Source organism: Gracilinanus agilis, chromosome 3 (genome assembly GCF_016433145.1).
Source record: "Gracilinanus agilis isolate LMUSP501 chromosome 3, AgileGrace, whole genome shotgun sequence".
Taxonomy (NCBI): Eukaryota; Metazoa; Chordata; class Mammalia; order Didelphimorphia; family Didelphidae; genus Gracilinanus; species Gracilinanus agilis.
This window is the reverse complement of record NC_058132.1, coordinates 401,666,883-401,689,584: the sequence shown is the minus strand read 5'-3', so window position 1 is coordinate 401,689,584 and position 22,702 is coordinate 401,666,883. Positions and strand designations below refer to the sequence as shown.

Below are 22,702 nucleotides of genomic sequence, written 5' to 3'. Positions count from 1 at the left end.
ACCATCAATTCTTATTTTTACCATTGTGCCCAAACAACCTCATAGGGAGAGCTATCCTATGTAAATTAGACACAACCATCTATTGTGAGCCAGATGGTGAAATCTATTTATATCTCCTTAAAAGGTCACTAAAGCATCATCCACATCTGTTCTTAGATAGGATAACAAATGATCATATCATCTTAGTACTGGAACAAGACACCATCTACAAGATTCCAGATATACTACCCAAAGAGATCTGGGCTAGTAGTTCATTAGATGTGGGTAGAATCCTATCTGCTAAGCCAGTGAAAATTAAAGTGAAAGGAGGAATACCACCACTTAGGATTCCTCAATTCAAATTAAGCAAAGAGGCTGTGGCAGGAATAAAACTGATAATCCAAAGCTTATTAGATCAAGGCATATTGGTATATAGATTTTTAGAATTTAACACTCCTATCTTGCCCATAAAAAAGGCAAAGTTAGATGCTGAAGGGAGCACCCAGTGGAGAATGGTACAAGATCTTAGGGCAATAAATTCTTATGTGGAACAAATCCACGCTGTTGTTCCAAGTCCATCCCAAATAATTGCAGAAATCCCACCGAATGCTAAATGGTACACCATGATCGATCTGTCCTGTGCATATTTTAGTGTGCCAGTACACAAGGACATCCAGAAATTATTTGCATTCACAAGGGAGAACAAAACACTATTATGGAGTCGTCTTCCACAAGGGTTCATACATAGTGGAAGCATATTTTCCCAGATACTACAAAAAGATCTTGAATCCATATCTTTCACTGCCAGCAAACTGGTGCATTATGTAGATGACATCATACTAATGTCACCAACAGGAGATATCTGTCAGAAAGACAGCATTCATCTCATAGAGGAACTATATAGGAGAGGTCATAAAATATCCAAAAATAAAATCCAGTGGGTTAGAGATAAAATCAAGTTTTGGGGATTCACATTGCAAAATGGTACTAGAAGCATATCCAAGAAAAGAATAGAGGATATACAGAAATTAAGCTTACCTAAGACCAAGAAGCAGTTAAGAGCAATTATAGGCATGACCAACTTCTGTAGGCAGTGGATCCCTGGTTTTTCTCTCATAACAAAACCTCTAACAGAGTTAACCAGGAAAGACACCAAATAACCACTGAAGCTAACAAGGGAACACAAAAATGCCATTGAAAAGTTAAAGAGAGCAATTCTATCTTCTCCTACATTAGGCATTCCAGACCACAACAAAATATTTCATCTGTTTATGCATGAGGATAAAGGAATTGCCTGTGCAGTGCTCATGCAATACTTAGGTAGCAATCTAAGACCCATAGCCTATTACAGTTCAACTCTATCCAGTTATGCAAAAAATGGTTTCCTGCTTAAAGATTATTGCTACTGCAGCTCTAATGGTTAGGAAAAGTTCAAAGCTAGTCCTGGAAGGGGAGCTAAGATTGTATTCCCAGCACCAACTTGAAACCATGCCGAGGAATAAAAATCTGCAAGCTTTCACATCACAACGTCTCTCCCAGTACCAAGCAATCTTACTAACAAATGAGAACTTGACTTTCCATAGATGCAAAAGGATTAATCCAGTGACTCTCATCCCTGAGTTACCATTAGAAGGGGATAGCCTTCACAGTTGTAGTGACACACTAGAGATGGTGCAAAAGACCAGAGAGGATTTGTCAGATTACCCCCATGGTCCAAACTGACCTCACACTCTTCTGTGATGGCTCAAGGTACCAACATAATGGGCAAAGATTTTCAGGAGCCGCAGTTACAACCCAGAATAAAAAACCCTATGGTTTGCAACACTTGAGCCAAACATCTCAGTTCAAGGTGCAGAAATTTTTGCATTAATACGTGCCCTCCAGACTGCTGAAGGCAAAGCCATGAATATTTTTATGGATTCAAAATATGCCTTTGGTGTTGTCCATGCATCAAGGGAAATCTGGAGAAATAGAGGGTTCATAAATTCAAATGGGAAAGCAATAGCCTATGGGAAACTAATAAGCAAATTATTGCAGGCCGTACAGTTACCATCAAAGTTATCTGTGATACACTGCCGAGCACATCAGAAGCTTGTGGGACCAGAACAGCTAGGCAATTACAGGGCAGATATCAGTGTAAAGTTTGCAGCTAGATTTGGACCTAAAGCTATATTCCACTTATCCTTAGTAGATAAAGATCAATTCTAAGAAGGTTATTCACAAAAGGAAGTGAAATATTGGCAAGAAAATCTTGGAGCCAATCTAGTAAATGGAGTATGGATGTCTTATTTCTGGAAAACCATTTTTGCCAAAACTACTACACCATACTACTTGTGCAGCAATTCATAGAAGAGGCCATTATGGAGTTTTGGGAATAATCAATGTAATCCACAAGAGCTGGATCGCTTTAGGCTTGACAACAGAAGCAAAAAGAGTGTGTGAAAATTGCAGAGTGTGCCTACAATATAATAGGGCCATAATTAAAACAAAAGCTTAAGGGGGAAAACCATTGGCATTGACACCTTTTGAATGCTTACAAATAGATTATGTCACAATGCCCAGCTAGCAAAACTATAGGTACATACTTGTGATAGTGTATAAACTAACAAAATGGCCAGAAGCATTCCCAGCCAAGAAAAATAACACGACATTCAAAGCAAAGATCCTGCTGAGGGAGATAATTCCAAAATTCTCTATTCCTGATGTTATTTCATCTGACTCTGGCAGTCACTTTGCAAATTCTATTCTAAAGCAAGTCTACCAGGTATTAGGAATTAAGAGACATTTAAGTTCCATTTATAGACCTCAGTAATCTGGAGCCATGGAACACACGAATCAGACTCTTAAAATGATGATCAGGAAGCTTTGCATACAAACTCATCTCAAATGGCCAGAAGTCTTACCTAGGGCACTTTTCTACTTAAGTCAACCCAATAGTGAAACACATTTATCACCATTTGAACTATTGTATGGACAACAACTGTGGGTTGGAAAAGCACCACAAGACACTGATTACCTATCACATATAGGAATTGAATGCAAAATCTATGAGTATGTCACCTTATTGAAAGAAAGATTAGAAGAACTGCAGAAATTATCATTAATACAACAAAGAGTTCCACTAGATTTTAGCTTACATGATTACAAGCCTGGAGACAAAATCTATATCAGAAATGTCACAATATCAGAGTTAGAACCAAAATGGTATGGTCTACATGAAATAATCCTAGTTACACCTACATCTGTAAAAAATCAAAGGAAAAAATGCATGGTATCATTACATGCACATCAAGTCTCAGCCTCAAACACAAGAAACTGAATCTGACACAGAAATAGAGCCTCAAAAGAAAAGAAAACACTTAGAAATAAAGCCTCAAACAGAAAGAGACCAAGACACAGATGCAAGGACAATTGAAACACAAGATCACACAGATGGCCAAGAAATAGATCGATATCAGGAGCAAGACACTCAAAGCATTGATTTAGATTACACAAATAGCTCATTCATACATGAAAATCAACAGTTAAGCCTATCAGAGCTCAGCATTGGTGAAAAAGAGTGAACATTACATTAATAACATCAAAAAAAAGTGCAAACACAAAATCTCATAAGAAAAATTTGTGGCAACACAAAATTTAACACAACACTACACAGTCACACATTGGTTCCTGATCCAGGGAATTCTTCAATCAAGTCAACTGGCAAGATGTGTATCCAGCAAAGGAGAAGAGAGATAAGATTCCGAAGATTCCAAAGTTCCAGAAACATCAGGACATCAGGACCAGCACAAGGACAACACAAGAGACATTGCACAACAGACTGTACAAGGACCTGAACTGTGACAACACCTGTGTGACTTGGACAACATCACTGGAAGAATCACAAGGAGAGAAGATCAGCAGATCAGGATTAGGTTTGAATAATGCAAGGTTTTCACATTCCCACACAAATCACAAGGAAAATGCTCAGACTAGGATGCATGCAACAGAATATAAGCTGATTGACAGAGAGATTCTGGAAGTAGAAGGTGAATATTGTAATAGGCATAAGTTTAAAAGTAGGTGTGTAAGCAGGCTAGGAAAAGCCTTAGCTGGAGGTCATGGACATTCTGAATGGAATGCAGGGGAAGGAGGAAGTGGCCTGTGCCTTAGAGAGACTCCTTGGGGGTTGGGACAAAAACTGTGGCTGACCCTGGGAGATCTCAGAGCTGGGGGAGTTGTATCCAGATTCCCTGGGATCCTGGAGAGTGGTGAAGGCTTACAACAGAGGACATCAGACCTGAAGAACAGCACCGAGTAGGGAGTGGTTTGTGATCTGGAGGACAGAATTGCAAACTTTCTCTCCCTACCTGGATACCTTGGATCATGTGTTCTGGTGGAGTTGACTCCTGGCATCCTGAAACCATCCCTGGATTAGCCATGAGATCCCAAGTAAAGCCACCCTGGGGTCCTCAGCTAAGCTGACCAAACCTGGCTGGAACCAGGTTAGGAGGAGCTTTCCCCTTGTGACTCCAGTTCTGCTTTATTTGGGCCCTGTCTTGCTTAGATCTTAGAAGAGTGTAGTTAAGTCCCTTTCCCTTGACACTGTGGTTTGCCCTTACTCTGTTAGTGTTGAAAACCCTATTCCCATCCTTTATCTTAGTTTGTCCCTGATTTAAATGTGTTATTAAACTCTTGCTTTTACTTATCAGCTTCCATAGGCTCTGTCTTGTTGATGCTGGGTGGCAGTTGGAAGCCAACAGCCATTTCTGTTACAGACATCCAAACAGCCATTATAACCCAGTCTCCCTACTTGTTGGGCCCCTTCCTGTCATTCCTGTCTCCCACACACCCACCTGGACCCATATTTACTGTTTAAGGCACCTTTCCCTGGTTTCTCCCTTAACAGTATAAACCAGACAGCAAATGTTAGATCATAAGTCCAACATATAGACACAGTAAAGTCACATCACATGTACATAGTTTAAATAGATGTAAATAGATTTGAGTACAAAGTACAGTGGCCAAAATAAATAAGAAAACTTAGATTCCTTGTAAGGTCAACAGTACTCATCTTTCATACAAACATCATATGAAAACCTTGTGCATAAGTAATGTATTGTTACTTACTAATAATGAATAGCCTAGGGAGAGAATAGTGACAGGGAAATTCAATTCTAGCTAGCATAGGGTCAGTGTAAAATAGTTATGAAATGTTCAAATAGGACTGTCAATAGAAATGTCAGACAGACATTGTATAGTGTAGGTTAATTAGCAATGAAACTAATAAACTAACACATTAATTATATTCTAAGAAAGTGACTCACAAACTAATATTCCTAACCATAGATTAGGGAATAGAGAAAATGTTAGAATGTATTGTGAATTAGCAATGTTATCTAAAGTTCAGTCCTAGAAATTTAAGCAAGTTTGTTGCAGAATTGCATTGACTTAGAAGTAAGAAGCAACAAAGATAGCTATTCTTAAATGTTTTTATAATGCTTACATGTTATACTTGTGTTCAGATGTTATGGTTTATGGAAACATTGTATTCAAATCCCATACTTTCCCGGAAAATCTATCCTAAACCCTTGTCATTTGTATTAGGCAAGCATAGATAGATAAGGCAGTAGCTAAGATAAGATTTATTATTTTGGGAAGGGAAGTCAGTGGGATAGGAACACATAAGTTTAGATAAGCATAGAGTAGAGGTCATCAACAAAGAAGAGCATCAGGAAATTTGCAGGTTGAAACTTCCAAAAACAAAACAGCATTCATGTTATATTCACATCCTGGGAAATGATGGATGTCACCTTGATTGACAAAGGAGGCAGTTGGAGAGATTGGAATGTTCCCAGATGCCGTGAGCCAGGGGCAAAAGTCAGTTGGCCTGGGAGTATAAATAACCCTAACAGCCACCTGGAAGGGCTTTTGACAAAAATACTTACTATCATTTTCCTAGCTCTTACAATCTCTGGGCTGAAAGCTCCTAAAACTCCTCCTGGCCAGTCTCTAGCCTAGTGAACCCTTTCCAGCCAACCTCCAAAGTTGTCTTAGGTGAAAAAAATGCCACACTATGAGCTTTTGTTAGCTCTGCCATTCCAGTATTTGATTTTGAGTAGTTGTTTAAAAGGAAATGCTAGAAGATTTCAGCTAGGCTGCTAACTATACCCCATAATGGAAAAAGTTTTTAATATCTCGTGTGTGTGTGTGTGTGTGTGTGTGTGTGTGTGTGTGTGTGTGTGTGCTCAAGCTTGTATGTGTATGTGTGTGTGTGTGTGGTTTTAATTCCAGGGAGTTCTTTCATTTTCTGAATCTTTTCCCCCCTTTTCATGGTATCTAGAGAAGATATTTGTCTTTTATTTGGTATTTATTTGCCCATCCTGTTTTTGTTACCTGAGCTGTTTGTTTTGGAAGGAATGAATCAAATGCCACTCTTAAAAGTATTAAATCCAGGTGTTCATCCTGGGTTCATCTTTGTTCATTGGAATACATTATTCCATTCTATTCTCAGGTTTCTAGTGTGTTTAGAATATTTTGTTTTATTTGAATTTTTTTCTTTTATTTTTTGAAGCTTTTTCTTCTGGTCATTTGAAGAATTTGTTTATTATTGCATGTTAGTAAAAATAAAATTTGATTACTCTGTATCTTAAGAGTTTGCAGTATAGGGTTTTGGTTTTGGCTTTCCTGGAGGTGGCCTATAGTTTATTTCAATTGGTACTTTGCTAAATTCAGAAGTACTAGACAGTTTTCTTGCATTATAATTTATAGGGTATTTTTTACTTTTTGTGTTCTTTTGGATGATCTGTGATCTTTCAGTTCTATCTACATCCTGCCTTAAAATTAGTGAATTTTGCAGATGGAGGGTTCATGTGTTCTTTTAATCCTATTGCATTTTGCTTCTCTTTTTTCCAGGTTGTCCTTTGTTTCTCTGTATTTGTGTCTCAGTTAGTTGTTTTCGGAGAGACTTGCTATCATGGATTCAGATTTTTCCATTCTACCAAATTATTTCTGCTATATGTGTAAGCTATAAACTCTGCCTTTAGTGATTCTTTTTGCCTCATCTGAGGCAGCTGGTTTCACATGGAGAGAGTGCTAGCCTGGAGTCAGGCAAACTTGAGTTCAAATCCATCCTCAATAACACTTAGTAGCTATGTAACTCTGGATGCAAGTCACTTACCTCTATCTTTCAATTTACTTAACTATAAAATTGGGATAATAATAGCACCTATTTCACAGAGTACTCCACAACTTCTTGTTAAGTTGTTTAGTTATGTCCAACTCTTTGTGGCCTATAAACCATAGTAGACAGTGCTGCCCCCCAAGGTTTTCTTGTCAAAGATTTTGGAGTGGTTTGTAATTTTCTTCTCAAGTAGATTAAGGTAATCTGGGTTAAGTGACTTACCCAAGGTCACACAGCACATGAGTGCCTAAGGCTGGATTTGAACTTAGATTTTCTTGACTCCAGACCCAGGACTTTATCTACTGTGCCACCAGCTGCCTCACAACAGTGAGGAGCAAATAAGATAATTTTTGTAAAAAATACTTAGTTCAGTGCCTGGCACATTATATAAATGCTTATTTTTTTCCCTCCCTTCCTTTATTTCTCTTTTGAAGTATTTGGAACTTGATCTGCAATATCAAGTATTAGTTCAGTTGTCTTTACTTTATAATATCTATTTAGAAATGTTTAGACTATACTTTGCTAACAACTACTTTTTTTCCCCATCCTCTACTTAGTCTTTAATTTGGCTCCAGCCTCATAACTTTACTCTAGGTACTCTCTCCAAAGTTTCCAAGGAGCTCTTAATGAACAGATCTAAGAATATTTTTAGGCCTTATCTCGTTAGGTCTATTGCATCTGAAAATAATGACCACCAGGTCATCTGGGTGTCTCAGTACATAAAGAGCCAGACCTAGAGATAGGAGGTCTTGGATTCAGATTTTGGCCATGGATAATTCCTAGCTGTGTGACTCTGGGCAAGTCACTTAAACCCAGTTGCCTAGTCCTTACCACTCTTCTGCTTTGAAACTGATACTTTGTCTTAATTCAAGGCAGAAAGTAAGGTTTTTTTAAAAAAGAAAGAAAACAATGACCATCTTCTCTTGCAGAGACTTTCCTATTTGGACTTTGTGACACTTTTTTCTCTTGGTTTTTACTCTTACGTCTCCAAACCTTCTTTCTCTTTCTCCTTTGCTAGTTAATAGGACATGTTAGGCTACATAAGTATTTCCCAGAACTTGAGTCTGGACCTTTTTTCTTGGTAACTTCATCTCATCAGCTGCCATTGAGTTTAATTATCATCTTTTTGGCAGTGACTTCCAAATCTGCTTATCCAGACAATTTTTCTCCTGACCTGCTTTCAGCCTAGGCCCCATAAACCTCATTGAGGAAAAAAAATCATTGTAGAGAGGAAATATACCTCTTTTATCACCACCAGCAACAAATGCCACCAACAGTCAAGAGCCCTAGGAATAGCAAAATTTTCCGAACTACCAATCCTGCTTCCAACCCAACCCAATCAGCCACCCCTGTAGAGATACAGCCAGACAACTGCCCCTACAAATGCTAAAGCCACAATTTCTTAAGACCCAGAAAGAAAAATCTGGCCACCAAAGTCCTTGGGACTGTCGAATGTCTCAAAATCAAAAGCTTATACGATTTTATCTGGAGAAATGACATTGAAGAACTGTAATTACCATTTGCTTTGCATCTGTACCCTAAATAGTGTGGGACTTTTCCATTTGACTTGTAGTTTAAACATTGTTTATATGTTTTCTTCTTGCCCAGTAGAATGTGAGCTCTTTGGAAGCAGAGACTGTTTCATTTTTCTACATGTTTTGCATATAGTAAATACTGATTCATTCTTCATTTATTTGTGGTCCCCCAGTATCTTATTGATTCAAAACCTGAGTCTGAATCACTTAACTGAGTAAACCTGTCTAGAATAACTTAAAATCATCCCAGGAAATCCACTTAATAGAGAACTAGGTAGAACTGTGGTGAAAATGGCTTTCCTCATTCCTTTTTCCTTGTCATACCCCTACTTCTTATAAATCTCTTTAGAGACAGATTGAAAAAGGCCAAGAGGAACTAGAACTTAGTGGAGTTAGGTGACTTTCATAATTCTTCCTTTTAGAAGCCAAATTATTTTATTTTCATACTAGCATTTTCCTCATTCTAAACACACTTCTCAAAAAGTTTCAGTTCAATCAATTGGATGATTCATTACCCTTGTGAAAATATTTCTTATTTTTTAAAAGAATTAGTGGGAAAATGAAGATTTATACTTTATCTTATTGCCAGCTTTCCTATGATACCTAATTTCTGTAAATGAGTTGCATTTTGAGTTACTGCATATTTTCCCTTAAGATTAAATGTGTATAACTAAAAAACTCCATCCTTACTGTGAAATGAAAAATCTGAAAGACTTTATTGGTAGACATGTAGTACAAGAAAGAAATAATTTGTGCAGTGCACAATAGCAATTTTTTGCCAGGTTAGGACTAGAATCCAGTCTACCTTGCTTACTTCCAGTTTTCTTTCCATTGTGCCTTTTGTATTCATTCAGGATATACTATTTCCAATGAAGAGGTACCCGGGAAGTTCTTCTTCAACTACCACCAATTCAAGGTAGATAGGTTTGCAGACTTGTTGTTCCTGTTACTTCTGTTACTTTTTATCACTATCTCTCAACAATTTTCTCTTTTAAAACCCCAAACCCTCCATTTGTACCACCTTCTCCTTCATCCTGGTCCCCATCAGTTTTCAGTTTTCCAGAGGCTGTGCCACCTTCATCAAGGACTTCAGCTATTGGCTATAGTTGTCCATCCCACCCCATTGCCTGTTATCCTCTTCAATGATTTTAACATCTTGGATTTTGGACACATAGTGTAGGTGAAAGATCAGGTCAAGATTTCAAGTTGAAATTCCATCTCCAGCTTCTAGCACCTTCCACCCTAAAGATTATTTTCAATGTACTCTATATAGCCTTTACATACATATTTATTTACATGTTGTCTTCCCCATGAGAATGTTTCCTCTATTTTTCTCATCATTTTCTTCAATCTTGTCTCCATCAGTGACCGGTCTCCTAGAGGCACTGCCACCTCCATTGTTGACTTCAGCTACTATAGGTGTCCTTTCCATCTCATTGCCTGCCATTGTTCTCTATTTTAACATCTGATTGCTGACATTTATATCTTAGATTTAGGGAGCATACATAATGTAGCAAAACGATCATTAGATTTGAAATTATACAAGGTCTAAGTTCAACCCATCTCTCACATATTTACATGTTGTTTCTCATTTAGAATGTGAGTTTTGAGGGCAGAGATTGTTTTGGTCTTATTTGTATATATAGTGCCTGACATATAGTGTTTGACAAGTTTGACAAGAACTGGTGGGAAAATTAAAAAGACAGTCTGTCAAAAACTAAATTTAGACCAGCATCTTATGCCATGTCTTATGTTAAATTTAAAATAGATAAAGTGACCTGAATCTTAAAGATCATGCAAAAAAAAATTACAAAAGAATAGATCATTTATTTTTTTCAGCTTTGGGTAGGGCGTGGATTCTTTACCAAATAAGAATTAGAAATAATTAGAAAATATAAACTATATCATTTGTGTTATATGACATTGAAAAGTTTTTGAATGAATAAAATTAATGTGTATAAAATATGAAGAGAATCCTCAATTGTAAAAAGTTTTTAAATCCAGTATTTCTGTTAAGACCGATGTCTAAGTAAAATTCATAGACATTTTAGAAAATTTATAGATAAATATAAGACTAAAAGGTAATCCCTAGTTAATAACTGTTCCAAGTATATGAACAAGAAGCTAGAAAAAACAAAAAATTCTATTTTAAAAAAATCTTTCCTTCTATCTTAGAATCAAAACTAAGAATTGGTTCCAAGGCAGAAGAGTGGTAAGGGCTAGGCAATGGAGGTTAAGTGACTTGTCCTGGGTAACCCAGCTAGTAAGTATCTGAGGCCAGCTTTGAATACAGACCTCCCTTCTCTAGGCCTGATTCTCAATCCACTGAAGCCACTTAGCTGCCCCCTAAAATTCTATTTTTAAGAAAAATAATGTGAGCTCACCGAGGGCAGGGATTGTTTTCACTTTTTGTTTATGTCCCCAGGATTTACAATAGTGTACAAATTACTTGCAATAAGCAATGAATTTGATATGGTTTCATTTTTCCAATTATGGTCATGTTTATTTTCCTTTACTAATATGAAAAAGGTTGAAAACATCTGATCTAAAACAGATGAATTCAGATTGAATTGGTTTATTCATCTTTAATTTTCTGGTTGAGTACAGTAGGATCTTGTTTTATGCAAACTTAGCCGATGTGATTTCAGCCATATGCAGTTGACAATTGAAAAATAATGAATGCAGAAAAATATGCAAAATAAGTTTTTAATTATGTGCAAAATACACACTATTTTCCCAGGTGACAAAGTCCCACAGCAGGTCACACAGTCACACTTATTCTTGCTCTAAGAAGTATAATGCAAGTCATTCTATGGTTTTGTGCCAAACATTAGTCCCTTATCAGTCTTTGTCTAGAGTTCTCACTTCTAAAAATTCATGTCTGTATCAGAGCAGTGTTTCTCTTTGTTTCATTAACATTATTTAGTTATTAATAATGGCCCCAAAGTTTGAGAGTAATGATACTAGTAGCTCTGATAAGCCTAAGAAAAGTTTTAAAGTGTCTAAGTATGTTCATTTAAGAAATATTTATCAAATAATGGGGTTTAATATTATGCATGATTTTTAACTTAAGAATTTGGGAATGTTAGTCATGTAAAATTAGGCCCTATTGTAATGTATTTTTTTCTCAAACTCATGTGTTTTATTGCTCTTTTGGGTTGGGTTTTGAAGACTGGCTATTATTTTAAGAAAACCCACAAAAATTATAGTTCTTAAAGAGTGTTTTTTAGTAATTATTAAAGATATTGCAGGAGTTGTTTGTTCTGGTGTAGTCAAGCATTTCAAGGAATTCAAGCCCAAGACCACAGTGAAACACAATCACAGTGAAAGCACAAATATTAGTATGATCAAAGTGAAGAAGTACCAAGAATTGACAAACTATTGCTCCAAAATAGTCTAATCCTTATGGGGGGAAAAAAGCAAAGACCTTCAAAGGGACTAACCAAGTTATTTCCTCTAAAATATGACATAAGCTTTTTGAAGTTACAAGAATACTTAAAACACCAGGTGGTTGTTTTTTTTTTAACCTGCTAGCTATCGCTATGAAGAAAAAACAAAATATTCATCATGGCAATGACTAGTAAACACAAAATGCTTATCCTGGGCAACAAAACAATTAAAAGATTGGAGTGCTGATAATTAGAAAAAATTAGTTTCTTGATGAAACTTAATTTTTCATTTAAGACTATGCCAAACCTGTTGTCTAAAGAACTGTACGTTTGCAAGTAAATTCTTAACCTCTTTGGTAAGCTTATATAACGGGTCGGCAACCTTTTTGGCCATGAGAGCCATAAACGCCACATTTTTAAAAATGTAATTTCATGAGAGCCATACAGTGCTCACAGTGCTGCTCTTGTAACAGCGCCTGAAAAAAAAATTGACTTTATGGCTCCTGCAGAAAGAGCCATATCTGGCCCTCCAAAGAGCCAGATGTGGCTTGAGAGCCATACGTTGCCGACCCCTGTTATATTACATCAATCCAAAACTGTGACTGTTTCTTCATTCAGGCATATCCACCTCTTTATTGCCCCAAGGACCAGTACTATCCATTGAGTTTTCTTGTAAAGATACTAGAGTAGTTTGCCATTTCCTTCTCCAGTAGATTAAGACAAACAGAGGTTAAGTGATTTGTCTAGTAGGATCACATAGTTAGTAAGTATCTGAGCCTGGATATAGAGTATTCCTGACTCCAGGCCCCAGAGCTTTATCTACTGAGCCACCTAGCTGCTTCATCAAAAAGGGTTTGTTGTTTTTTTTGTTTTGTTTTGTTTCCAGTAAAAAAAGCCCACATGTCTAGCTTTTATCAAGATTACAATGAATCCTCGTCAATATACTAATTTATTAAGAAGTCTTAAAGAAATTTCCAAATGGAAAACAAGTACTTGTACAATGTTTCATGTTACAAAGGCAAAAAAAAAAAATACATTTAAGGTTTAGAGATATCTTTTGGTAGTCTGGAAACTCACCTGATTTAAACCTTTGAAAATCTATGTATTATTAACAGGATTAGAATCAAATGTATTATTTTTCAAGAATATGGTTAATTCTAGTGTGACTAAAGTCTGTGGTTTCATGATAAACTAAAGAAGTTGTCAAAATTTTGTTAATTTAATACCAAATCATGTTAAAAAGTTATTGCACCAAAAGGACATTTGATATAATAACAACTGACAATAGTAGCGATTACCATTTTAATAGTACCTATTGGGTGCCAGGCATGATTATTATCTCATTTATCCTCACACTAACCCTGGGAAGTAGCTATTATTTTATAGATGAAGAAACTTAATTGATTTGCCCAGGATTACATAACTAGTAAGTTTCTGAAGCTAGATTTTAACATAGTTCTTACTGCCTCCAGGCCCAGTGGTCTATCTACTTCATCACTGAGCTGCTCAATCTGAGACATATTTAAAAGGAATATGTAATATGAGATTTGTTGTATAAATTTTTAAAAATTAATTATTTTACTTTATTCCGGGTAATTTACACACCATTTCCAGTGCCTAGCATATAGTGCTTAACAGATATTTGACTGAATTTTGGGACAGGTGTGTGCTTGTTACACAATCAAATCAAAAATACTGGCTTTCCTTCCTCTAACTCTGGCTTTCCTTCCTCCAACTCTGGTTACTACTGAATGGAAATTTGATAGAAAGTCATGAAATCATTCTTATTAGCTACAATTTGTAATTGAAGTCCTGGTTTTTTTAGTTGTAACATACAAATGCTTTGAAATCCTTGGTTATATAAAACAAGTATCATTTTATGGTTAGGTTGAGAAAAAGTAGAAAATTGGCTTTTATCCCTATAGAGTCTTTTTCTGATCATTGTTATACTATCCAAAACCATAATTAAATTTATCAAGAAAATATGTGATTCTTTTTGCAGTTTCTTTGCTCTCTTTTTTCTGTAGGTCCTCTTATTTTTCCTTTCCTGAAAATATTCAATAGTAATAGCACTATAAGTATTCTTTATAAAGTTACTCATAATTTTGAATTAATGCATTTATACAAAGGAAAGGAGTTATAAATATCCAAGTTAGTTTACTTTTAGAATTTACTTGAATTTGAAAGTATACTTACTGTTTATTAACTCATTTTTAATATTTCTCTTTCATAGTATGGATGGAGCTGATCTGTGTTTTGAAATTGTAAAACGAGCAGATGCTGGTTTTGTATACAGTGAAGCTGTAGCCAGGTATGTAATTTAAACTAATGCTCAGGGGCTGGGGTGGGGAAGGTAATATAAAAGAAAATGAAATAGAAATAATTTTAGAGAACCTGATGTTATATTGTAGCATAGAAATGCTACTCCTTTTTGTTCTATACGGAATGCATGAATTTTCTGTCAACACAACTAAAAATTAGGTCTATTTGAATTTACAATAAAGTTTGTTTTTTGAGATAGAGTAGACTTGTATTTTTTTTTTACCCTTGTACTTCGGTGTATTGTCTCATAGGTGGAAGAGTGGTAAGGGTGGGCAATGGGGGTCAAGTGACTTGCCCAGGGTCACACAGCTGGGAAGTGGCTGAGGCCGGGTTTGAACCTAGGACCTCCTGTCTCTAGGCCTGACTCTCACTCCACTGAGCTACCCAGCTGCCCCAAGACTTGTATTTTTACATCAGTATTTAGAGCAGGGGTTGGCAACCTTTTTGGCCGTGAGAGCCATAAATGCCACATTTTTTAAAATGTAATTTCGTGAGAGCCGTACAGTGCTCACAGTGCGCACTCCTGTAACAGCGCCTGAAAAAAAAAATTGACTTTATGGCTCCTGCAGAAAGAGCCATATCTGGCCCTCCAAAGAGCCAGATATGGCTCGAGAGCCATACGTTGCCGACCCCTGATTTAGAGTCTTCTCTTATTGATACTTTCAAACAGGGAGGGATTTTAATACATGATGGTCTTCATAGGATTAGCCTTTATTTAACCAGGTCTTCACTTTGTATTCCAATATTGTCAAATTATTATATGCCTGGTTAATCCAAAGAAATCATGTGATAAAGAGGGACTGAAACAAAAACATAAAGTGAACTCACACTTAGAGGAAATGTTGGATTTATTTGTAATAGGCTCATGCAGACTCTAGCCAAGTGAGACCTTGAGTTCTAGGAAATTAAAAGTTTATAATAACAAAAATAGCCAGCATTTCTATAGTGCTTTAAGATTTACAAAGCACGTTACATCGGTTATTTCATTTGATCTAGTAGATCAAACTAAAAAACAAAAACAACAACAAAAAAAAACCCTAAGATGTTTAGCGTACAATATAGACAAATAACTTGGAGCACAGGCACAGGCTGTTCTCTCCTTCCTCCAACTATATCCACTGATAACTAACTGCCCTCCATCCTTCTTAAATATCCTACAGCCACTCTTTGCTCACAGCACAATTATTTATAGTATATTTTAATTCATCCATATTGCTAACAGACTTGACTGGGGAATTTCAATATTATTGTATAAGGTTATACTCTCATATCTCTTAGAAAATTTCAGTTTTAGACCACTATTAGAGACCACTTTGAAAAGCAGTGACATTAAATTATTTATAACTTTATCCTCTTCTATATCAACATCCTTTCCACTCTTCTTAGTCCTATTCTTCTTGTAGTTATAGAATCATAAGGTTATAGAATATTAGATCTGAAAGATTTTTTAAGAGATCATTTAGTTCAATTCCTTCACTTAACATAAGGAAACTTTACAGTGATTAAATGATGATTTAAATTTTCTACCTAATCTATTACCTTCCATTTCCTTCTGAGTCAACACTCTACTGATAGAAAGAAATGAGGCTATAGGGCTAAGTAGTTGTTAGACTTGCTAGCTAATAAGTTCTATAACAGATAAACGTATATGATTTTTTTCTATAGCTTCTAGAGGATTAACTTAATACGTATTGATAGACTAAAAGGCATAGTAGAATCAAAACTGAACTTTATTCAGAATGCTTGGCTATTGTGTCCCATTAGTTTTCTTACATGGCATCCATTGAAGAAAAGAAACTGAACAACTTGGTTTCTATGTTGTATTCTATCTTCTAAAATAATTACTTTGAAAAGGTGATAATTATTATAGTTAATTTAGAATTTTAGCAGACATCCATTACATTTGTCTACTAGTTCACTATAATCACTTCAATTTTCTTTTCCTTGCATGCTTAAATTTTTATATTGAATTTCATTTTTTCAATAGTGTTTATTTTCATTTCTTCCCTCCCACCAACCTTCATTCCACCACTCTACTTCATTCCCACTAAGAAGAACACTCATAACAAATATGCATAAACAAAATAAAATCCCATAACATCCATGTCCAAAAATATGTTTCATCTTGCATAATTAGTACACCAACCCTATCAGGAGGTGGGTAGTAGTCTACATTATCAATCTGTTAGACTCTTGTTTTATTTTATTGCATTGATCAGAGTTCTTTTAAATCTCTTAAGTCTTTTTAATTCTCTTCGTTTTCACAATGTTGTTTTTGTACAAATTGTTCTAGTTCTGTTCAGTTCACTTTCTATGAATTCATACGAATCTTCTTAGGTTTCTCTGAAACTGTCCATTCTATCACTTAAAAAATATAATAGTGTCTTATTAAATTTCACATACCATACATTGGTTAGTAATTTTTCAGTGGATCCTTTGACCTCTCTCAGTTTAAAATTCTTTGCCATCACAAAAAGAGCTGTTTTGCTTTCTTCAATCTCTTTGGGGTATAGTCTTCATGGTAATAGTGGGTCAAAAGATATGCACAGTTTAGTAACATTTTGGCATAATTCCAAATTGCTTTCTAGTTAAATTAAAATGAAAATAAATCCCTGTTTTAAAAATTCATTACTTTTTTTATAAATAAAATTTGAAGATAGCCACTACATGTTAAACAAAAGAGAATTAGCTTCATTATATTATTAAAGGTTAAGCCATTTAAAATGTTGCTATCACAGCATAATGAAATTGTAGGTAAATAATATTTTTTGTTTGTTTTTATTCTCTTTTTTTTTTTAAACCCTTGTACTTCGGTGTATTGTCTCATAGGTGGAAGAGTGGTAAGGGTGGGCAATGGGGGTCAAGTGACTTGCCCAGGGTCACACAGCTGGGAAGTGGCTGAGGCCGGGTTTGAACCTAGGACCTCCTGTCTCTAGGCCTGACTCTCACTCCACTGAGCTACCCAGCTGCCCCCTTTGTTTGTTTTTAAATAGAAGCACAGTATTTGGGTTTTAAGTATTTATTTGTGAAGGGTATTTATGGTACCTTGAAATGTATAAAGCATTTTCTTATAACAACTCTCCAATGAGAAATCTGAGGCTGAGAGGTTAAATAACTTGTTTAATGTTCTTCAGTAGCTAGTAAGACATAGATTGGGCCACTAACTCAAATCTAATGTTCTTTCTACTATACAGTGTAGCTTTTCAGAATACTTAGAATGTCCAACTTTGAAAATACATATATGTTTTGTTTTAGAGTTTAAATTAATATTGTAATACTAAAAGATTTCATTCTTCCTCTGAACTTCCCAGGATCCTTTGCTTTTTCTTGTTTTAGCTACTCAGTCTGTATCTTTGTCAAGGAGTATAAGAATAATAAACACTTGACATAATGGTATGCTGTTAAAATACCAAGGAACCCTACTTATCTGAGTTTTAGGAAACAGGTAGCTACAAGTGTACTTTTTCCATATAAATATTAAATGATTAGAAAATTACTTCTATTAGCTACTCATTGTATTTAGTTTTTAATTAAGCAAGGGCATAATGATTGAAAATAAATATGTAGTGACTTTGTGAAAAGAATTTTGAGGAGCAAACAGAACTATGACTAATATGTGGAATTTACTAAGGTAGAATTCAGCCAGGAACTTTCTAACATTGGATCAAACAGAATGTGTTGTATTACAGAGTATTGAGATCATCATGTTTAAGTAAATATGTCAGACAGTATAGAAAGAGTGCCTGTACTATATTGTACTAGGTGACTCCCAAAGGGCTCTTGAAATGATAAGCATCCATGACTCTCTGAAAACATTGTTCAATTAAGTTCCCACTGACATGCTAACAAGATATAAAACTTATATTAAAACAAAAGCATTTTGATGTTTGCCTTTTTCTTTCTGACTTGCTAATTGTATTGTATGATCATTTAGATTTCTGGAAAAGCCCCAAAGCAAATAATACAAAATATAACTATATTGGCTACTAGTACAATTAGTATTAGTATTGTTGATCGATTTTTTTCCTCTCAGACTGATGAAGTGTGGGCATTATCCTCTTTTATAGTCCAGAGGGTCAAAGTGACACAACTACAATGTGTCAGTGAGCTATACTGAAACAAGAAGCTCATTGACCCTTTGCTTTGAAAATAAGCTGCATGTGGAAATCTTCAGCACACTTCAATTAAAGAATTTGGTTAGGAAAGTTTCCAAGAGAAAGGTTTTCTTTTCTCCTGAGGGTGCCAAAAGGAAACAGTCTAAAGGGAAACCTTATTTTTGTCACCAGCTTGATCTAAAAGATTTGGCAATCTTCTAGAATAAATAGCATGTTTAAAATGTGGCTTTTAAGAATTTATCTTTGAAAAACAAAGGAGAGGCATGTTTTGTCCCTAAAGTGCAGCCAAACACAGGCTGGCATGTTATTTGGTAGCCCTATCAATCATGTAAACATTGGAAGCATTTTCTTTTTCATTACTTCTATCCATGTTTTGACTTAAACTGAGTTATTTTCTTTATAGTAAAGGTAATTCATTGGTTTTAAATGTAGTTTATAAACTACCCTGCCACATTTTTTTCTTAGACATTTTAGCTCTTATTTCCTGTGACCTTCACCTTAATAACCTATTGAACCACATAAGCATAGATACACTCTAATGATCAAAGTACAGTTGTGTAGTCTACACAGCTACTTTGATATTTCCTCCTATCCTTTCTTTCACTAAGGGTCACTGAAATCCCTCCAAGTTTTAAGAGTGAAGCTTTAGACTACTTGATAAATTTGTTCCTATCAGATATACCCTGAGATAACAATGTACTTTCATTATTTTAGTAGTAAACTTGCTTTCAGAAACTTATGTCTACCCTATGTGATATGGAAAAATAGTTTACCTAGAAGGTAATGATAATTCACCATTTTGTAATGTGACATGTTTGACTATTTGATTGTCAAAGATTTCTAGTTCTTGAAGATTGTTACTCCAAATAAGTATATGGCAAGTTATGTTGCCATTCCAAATATTCATATCAAAATTATTTTTTCCTTACTAAGTAACTAACTTTCTATAAGTGGTCTAGCTCTCTAGACCTTGGAGGTATTTTAAATGTAATGATAGTGAAAGTTAATGGTTGAATTCATTTTCATATGTAATGTCTTATAGTGATTGGAAATGAGTTGAAATTCTACATGGTACAGTGAAAGTAAGTCTGTACCTGTTAATGAATGAGCTGCTTTTGAAACCCAGCTATGACATCTTCTAGTGGTCTAATTTTAGACCTATTATTTAAATTCTGAGCCTCATTTCATTACCTGTAAAGCAAGGTTAATATTATCAATACCTGCTTTGCAGGATTGTTCTGGAGGAAGCGTTCAAATATCTTAAAATACTATGTAAATATGGGTACTTGTTAAAATGAGAGAAGCAACCAACTAATTAGAGTATGAATTCCTATGAGCAGTTCTAAAATAAAATATTTATAAATCTATGATTGATTTGCTTTTGTTAAACTGAAATTCAATATGTGATACTTTGTCAAAATATGCTATTTAAGATTTCTTACTTTTAGTATTAGAGGTGTCCAAATGAGAGGCCTATAGATCATTAGAATACCAAACTTTTAGCTTTATAAAGCAAATGCAAGTATTATCAACTTTTCCCAGTGACATAGTAGGTATTATATAACATTTACATATATATATGTATATATATGTATATGGCAAGTTATGTTGCCATTCCAAATATTCATATCAAAATTATTTTTTCCTTACTAAGTAACTAACTTTCTATAAGTGGTCTAGCTCTCTAGACCTTGGAGGTATTTTAAATGTAATGATAGTGAAAGTTAATGGTTGAATTCATTTTCATATGTAATGTCTTACAGTGATTGGAAATGAGTTGAAATTCTACATGGTACAGTGAAAGTAAGTCTGTACCTGTTAATGAATGAGCTGGTTTTGAAACCCAGCTATGACATATATAAAGATATAGATATAGATAGATAGATAGATAAAATATAAGATGTTCATATATGTATTATTATATAATCAAATATATTTTGGCAGAGATCAAATGAAGTGGCATTTCCTTATCTACTTCTACCATTTGAGAAAGTTCAATAACTAGGTAAAAGAGAAGAAATTGAATCTAGAAAAATTTGTTGAGTAATAATTAGTAAATGTGTTAAGCATAGTTGAGATTGGGTCACAAGACTACTTTTGATTCCAGTGCTGCCAAAGCATTGACCATTTAATGGGAGTTAGCAGCAGCAATGGTAGACTATTAGCAGGCAGGAAAGAAGAAATGCATACATTTCAAGACAGCTCCCCTTAAGTGCCATTCCTGAATCTTGCTATTGGAGCATAAAGGTGTATTATTTTGGGATCCCTATCTATGAGACATATAGTTCAGAATATTCAATAGGAAGTTGTTAATATGGGATTAAAGCTCAGTAAAGAGAATGGGGCTGGATATATCTCTATCTATTGACTTATCCACATAGAGATGATAATTAAACTCATGGGAGCTAGTGACACAGTGAAGAGAAGCAAATACTAGATACATCAGGGATGTAATATTGATCATGATCCAGCAAACAAGAATGAGAAGAAATTTATACGAACACTCTCAGAAGAGAACCTGAATTGTTCTGGTATTGTCAGAAAAATCCAGAAAGAAGAGAGTGTCTGTCTGGGAAGAGAATACCAATGTCAAATGCAATAATCAAATCAAGAAAGATTGGGACCGAAAAAAGGACCAAAATATTTGGCAGTGCAGTAATGGTTGGTTCAAGAGTACAGTTCATTTAGTTTACCTGTTAATTCCTCACTCCTGGGTCTTCTCAGGGTGCCCTACTTGAGAATCCTCATCAAGCTTCTGATCTCTGTCCCAGGACCTTCTTCAGTGTTCCCATGGCATTTCTGCATGAAATCCCCCTCTCTTCTTTGAATTATAAAAAATCTTTCTAGATCCTCCTACATCCTAGGACCTTCTTCTGAAACTTATCTCCATTTTATCCGATAGATATCTTGTTTGAACATTGTTGTTTACATGTTCTCTCTTTTATTAGATTGTGAGTTCCAGAGGAGCAGGAACTATTTTTTTTTGCCTTTCTATGTATGTCTAGATCTTACACAGTTCCTGGCAAATGGCATGCACTTAATAAATGATTGTTGATATGACTAAGTCAGCTTAGTTGCATGAGTTCCTCCATTTCAATAGGTGTGAGCAATATGGGTGCTGTGAGAGAACTAAATCTGGGATTTGGTTGTCAAGTGATGGTTATTCTTAAAAGCCTGGCCTTTTGATTATTTCTTCACCCATAATTCCCACTGTGGTCAGTATATCAAATGTGGGCATATATTTATAAAGCTTTCCAGACATATGTGGGTTTGTATGTTTTTGTGCTTCAAATAGTTATTTTATTCTGTAACTCTCTTAGAAACATAAATAACAGACAATATAATATATCTATATTTATATCTTATTAGAACATTCATTGTAAATCTTTATTGCCTAGCATGTTACTTTGATCCTGATTGATGCTTAGTAAATGTTTTTTTGGATATGTGCAGTGACACTCAACCAGTGATTAGCAGAGGCAAAATTTGAACCTAGATCCTCTGATCTCAAATACTGTTTTCTTTTCAGTATACAACACTGCTCTCTTCTTTTTTTAAACTCTTATATGCATTACAGACAAATCTAATAGTATGAACTTTCATGGAGCTTAGGGATAGATAGAGAAAACTTTAGTGATAGATTAAAATATGCATCAGGTAGAGAAATTTTTTTTCTTTTTATTTCCATTAACCCACAGAAAAACATCATTTAAGGGCTATGTTGAAGGGAAAAGTAACTTAATTTAATTATGTCTTTTAAAATATCACTCAATTCCATATTCCACACTAGTAGGGGAGAATATAAAGGGAAAAATAGGAAAGGACAATCCCTGTCTTTGAGGTAGAAGAACAAGCAAGAGTATCAAGGAGATACACATATAGAGATAGACAAAAGTAGACATTAAATAAAATAACAGAAACGAGGAGTAAGACTCATTAGAAGCTAAAACTCTGAGAAGATTCTCTTATCACATCTTACTATTAATGTGGGCCACAAATTAGTGGTCACATTTTCTAGGGGGAAATAAATAAAGAAACATGCCTCATCTAATAAAGAATTTTCATTCTATAAAATTCCATTAAAAGCATACTTTCTTAAATAATTATTAAGCATCTATTGGATTCTGAGCATTGTGCTAAACAATTAGGATATACAGCGTTTAGATATAACATCATTCTGGCCTTTGCAATTTTATAATT

At 35.0% G+C, this 22,702-nt stretch overlaps 1 protein-coding gene across 4 annotated transcripts in view; it reads left to right on the top strand.

Moving 5' to 3' along the window:
- The window catches only part of CASK (calcium/calmodulin dependent serine protein kinase), a 442,102-nt gene that overhangs the window by 203,492 nt on the left and 215,908 nt on the right, over positions 1-22,702 (top strand). For all 4 annotated transcript variants that reach the window (XM_044670183.1, XM_044670184.1, XM_044670182.1 and 1 more), the window contains exon 4: positions 14,299-14,376. In XM_044670183.1, coding sequence (XP_044526118.1) covers positions 14,299-14,376 — 78 coding nt within the window. The remainder of the gene's footprint in view (positions 1-14,298; positions 14,377-22,702) is intronic.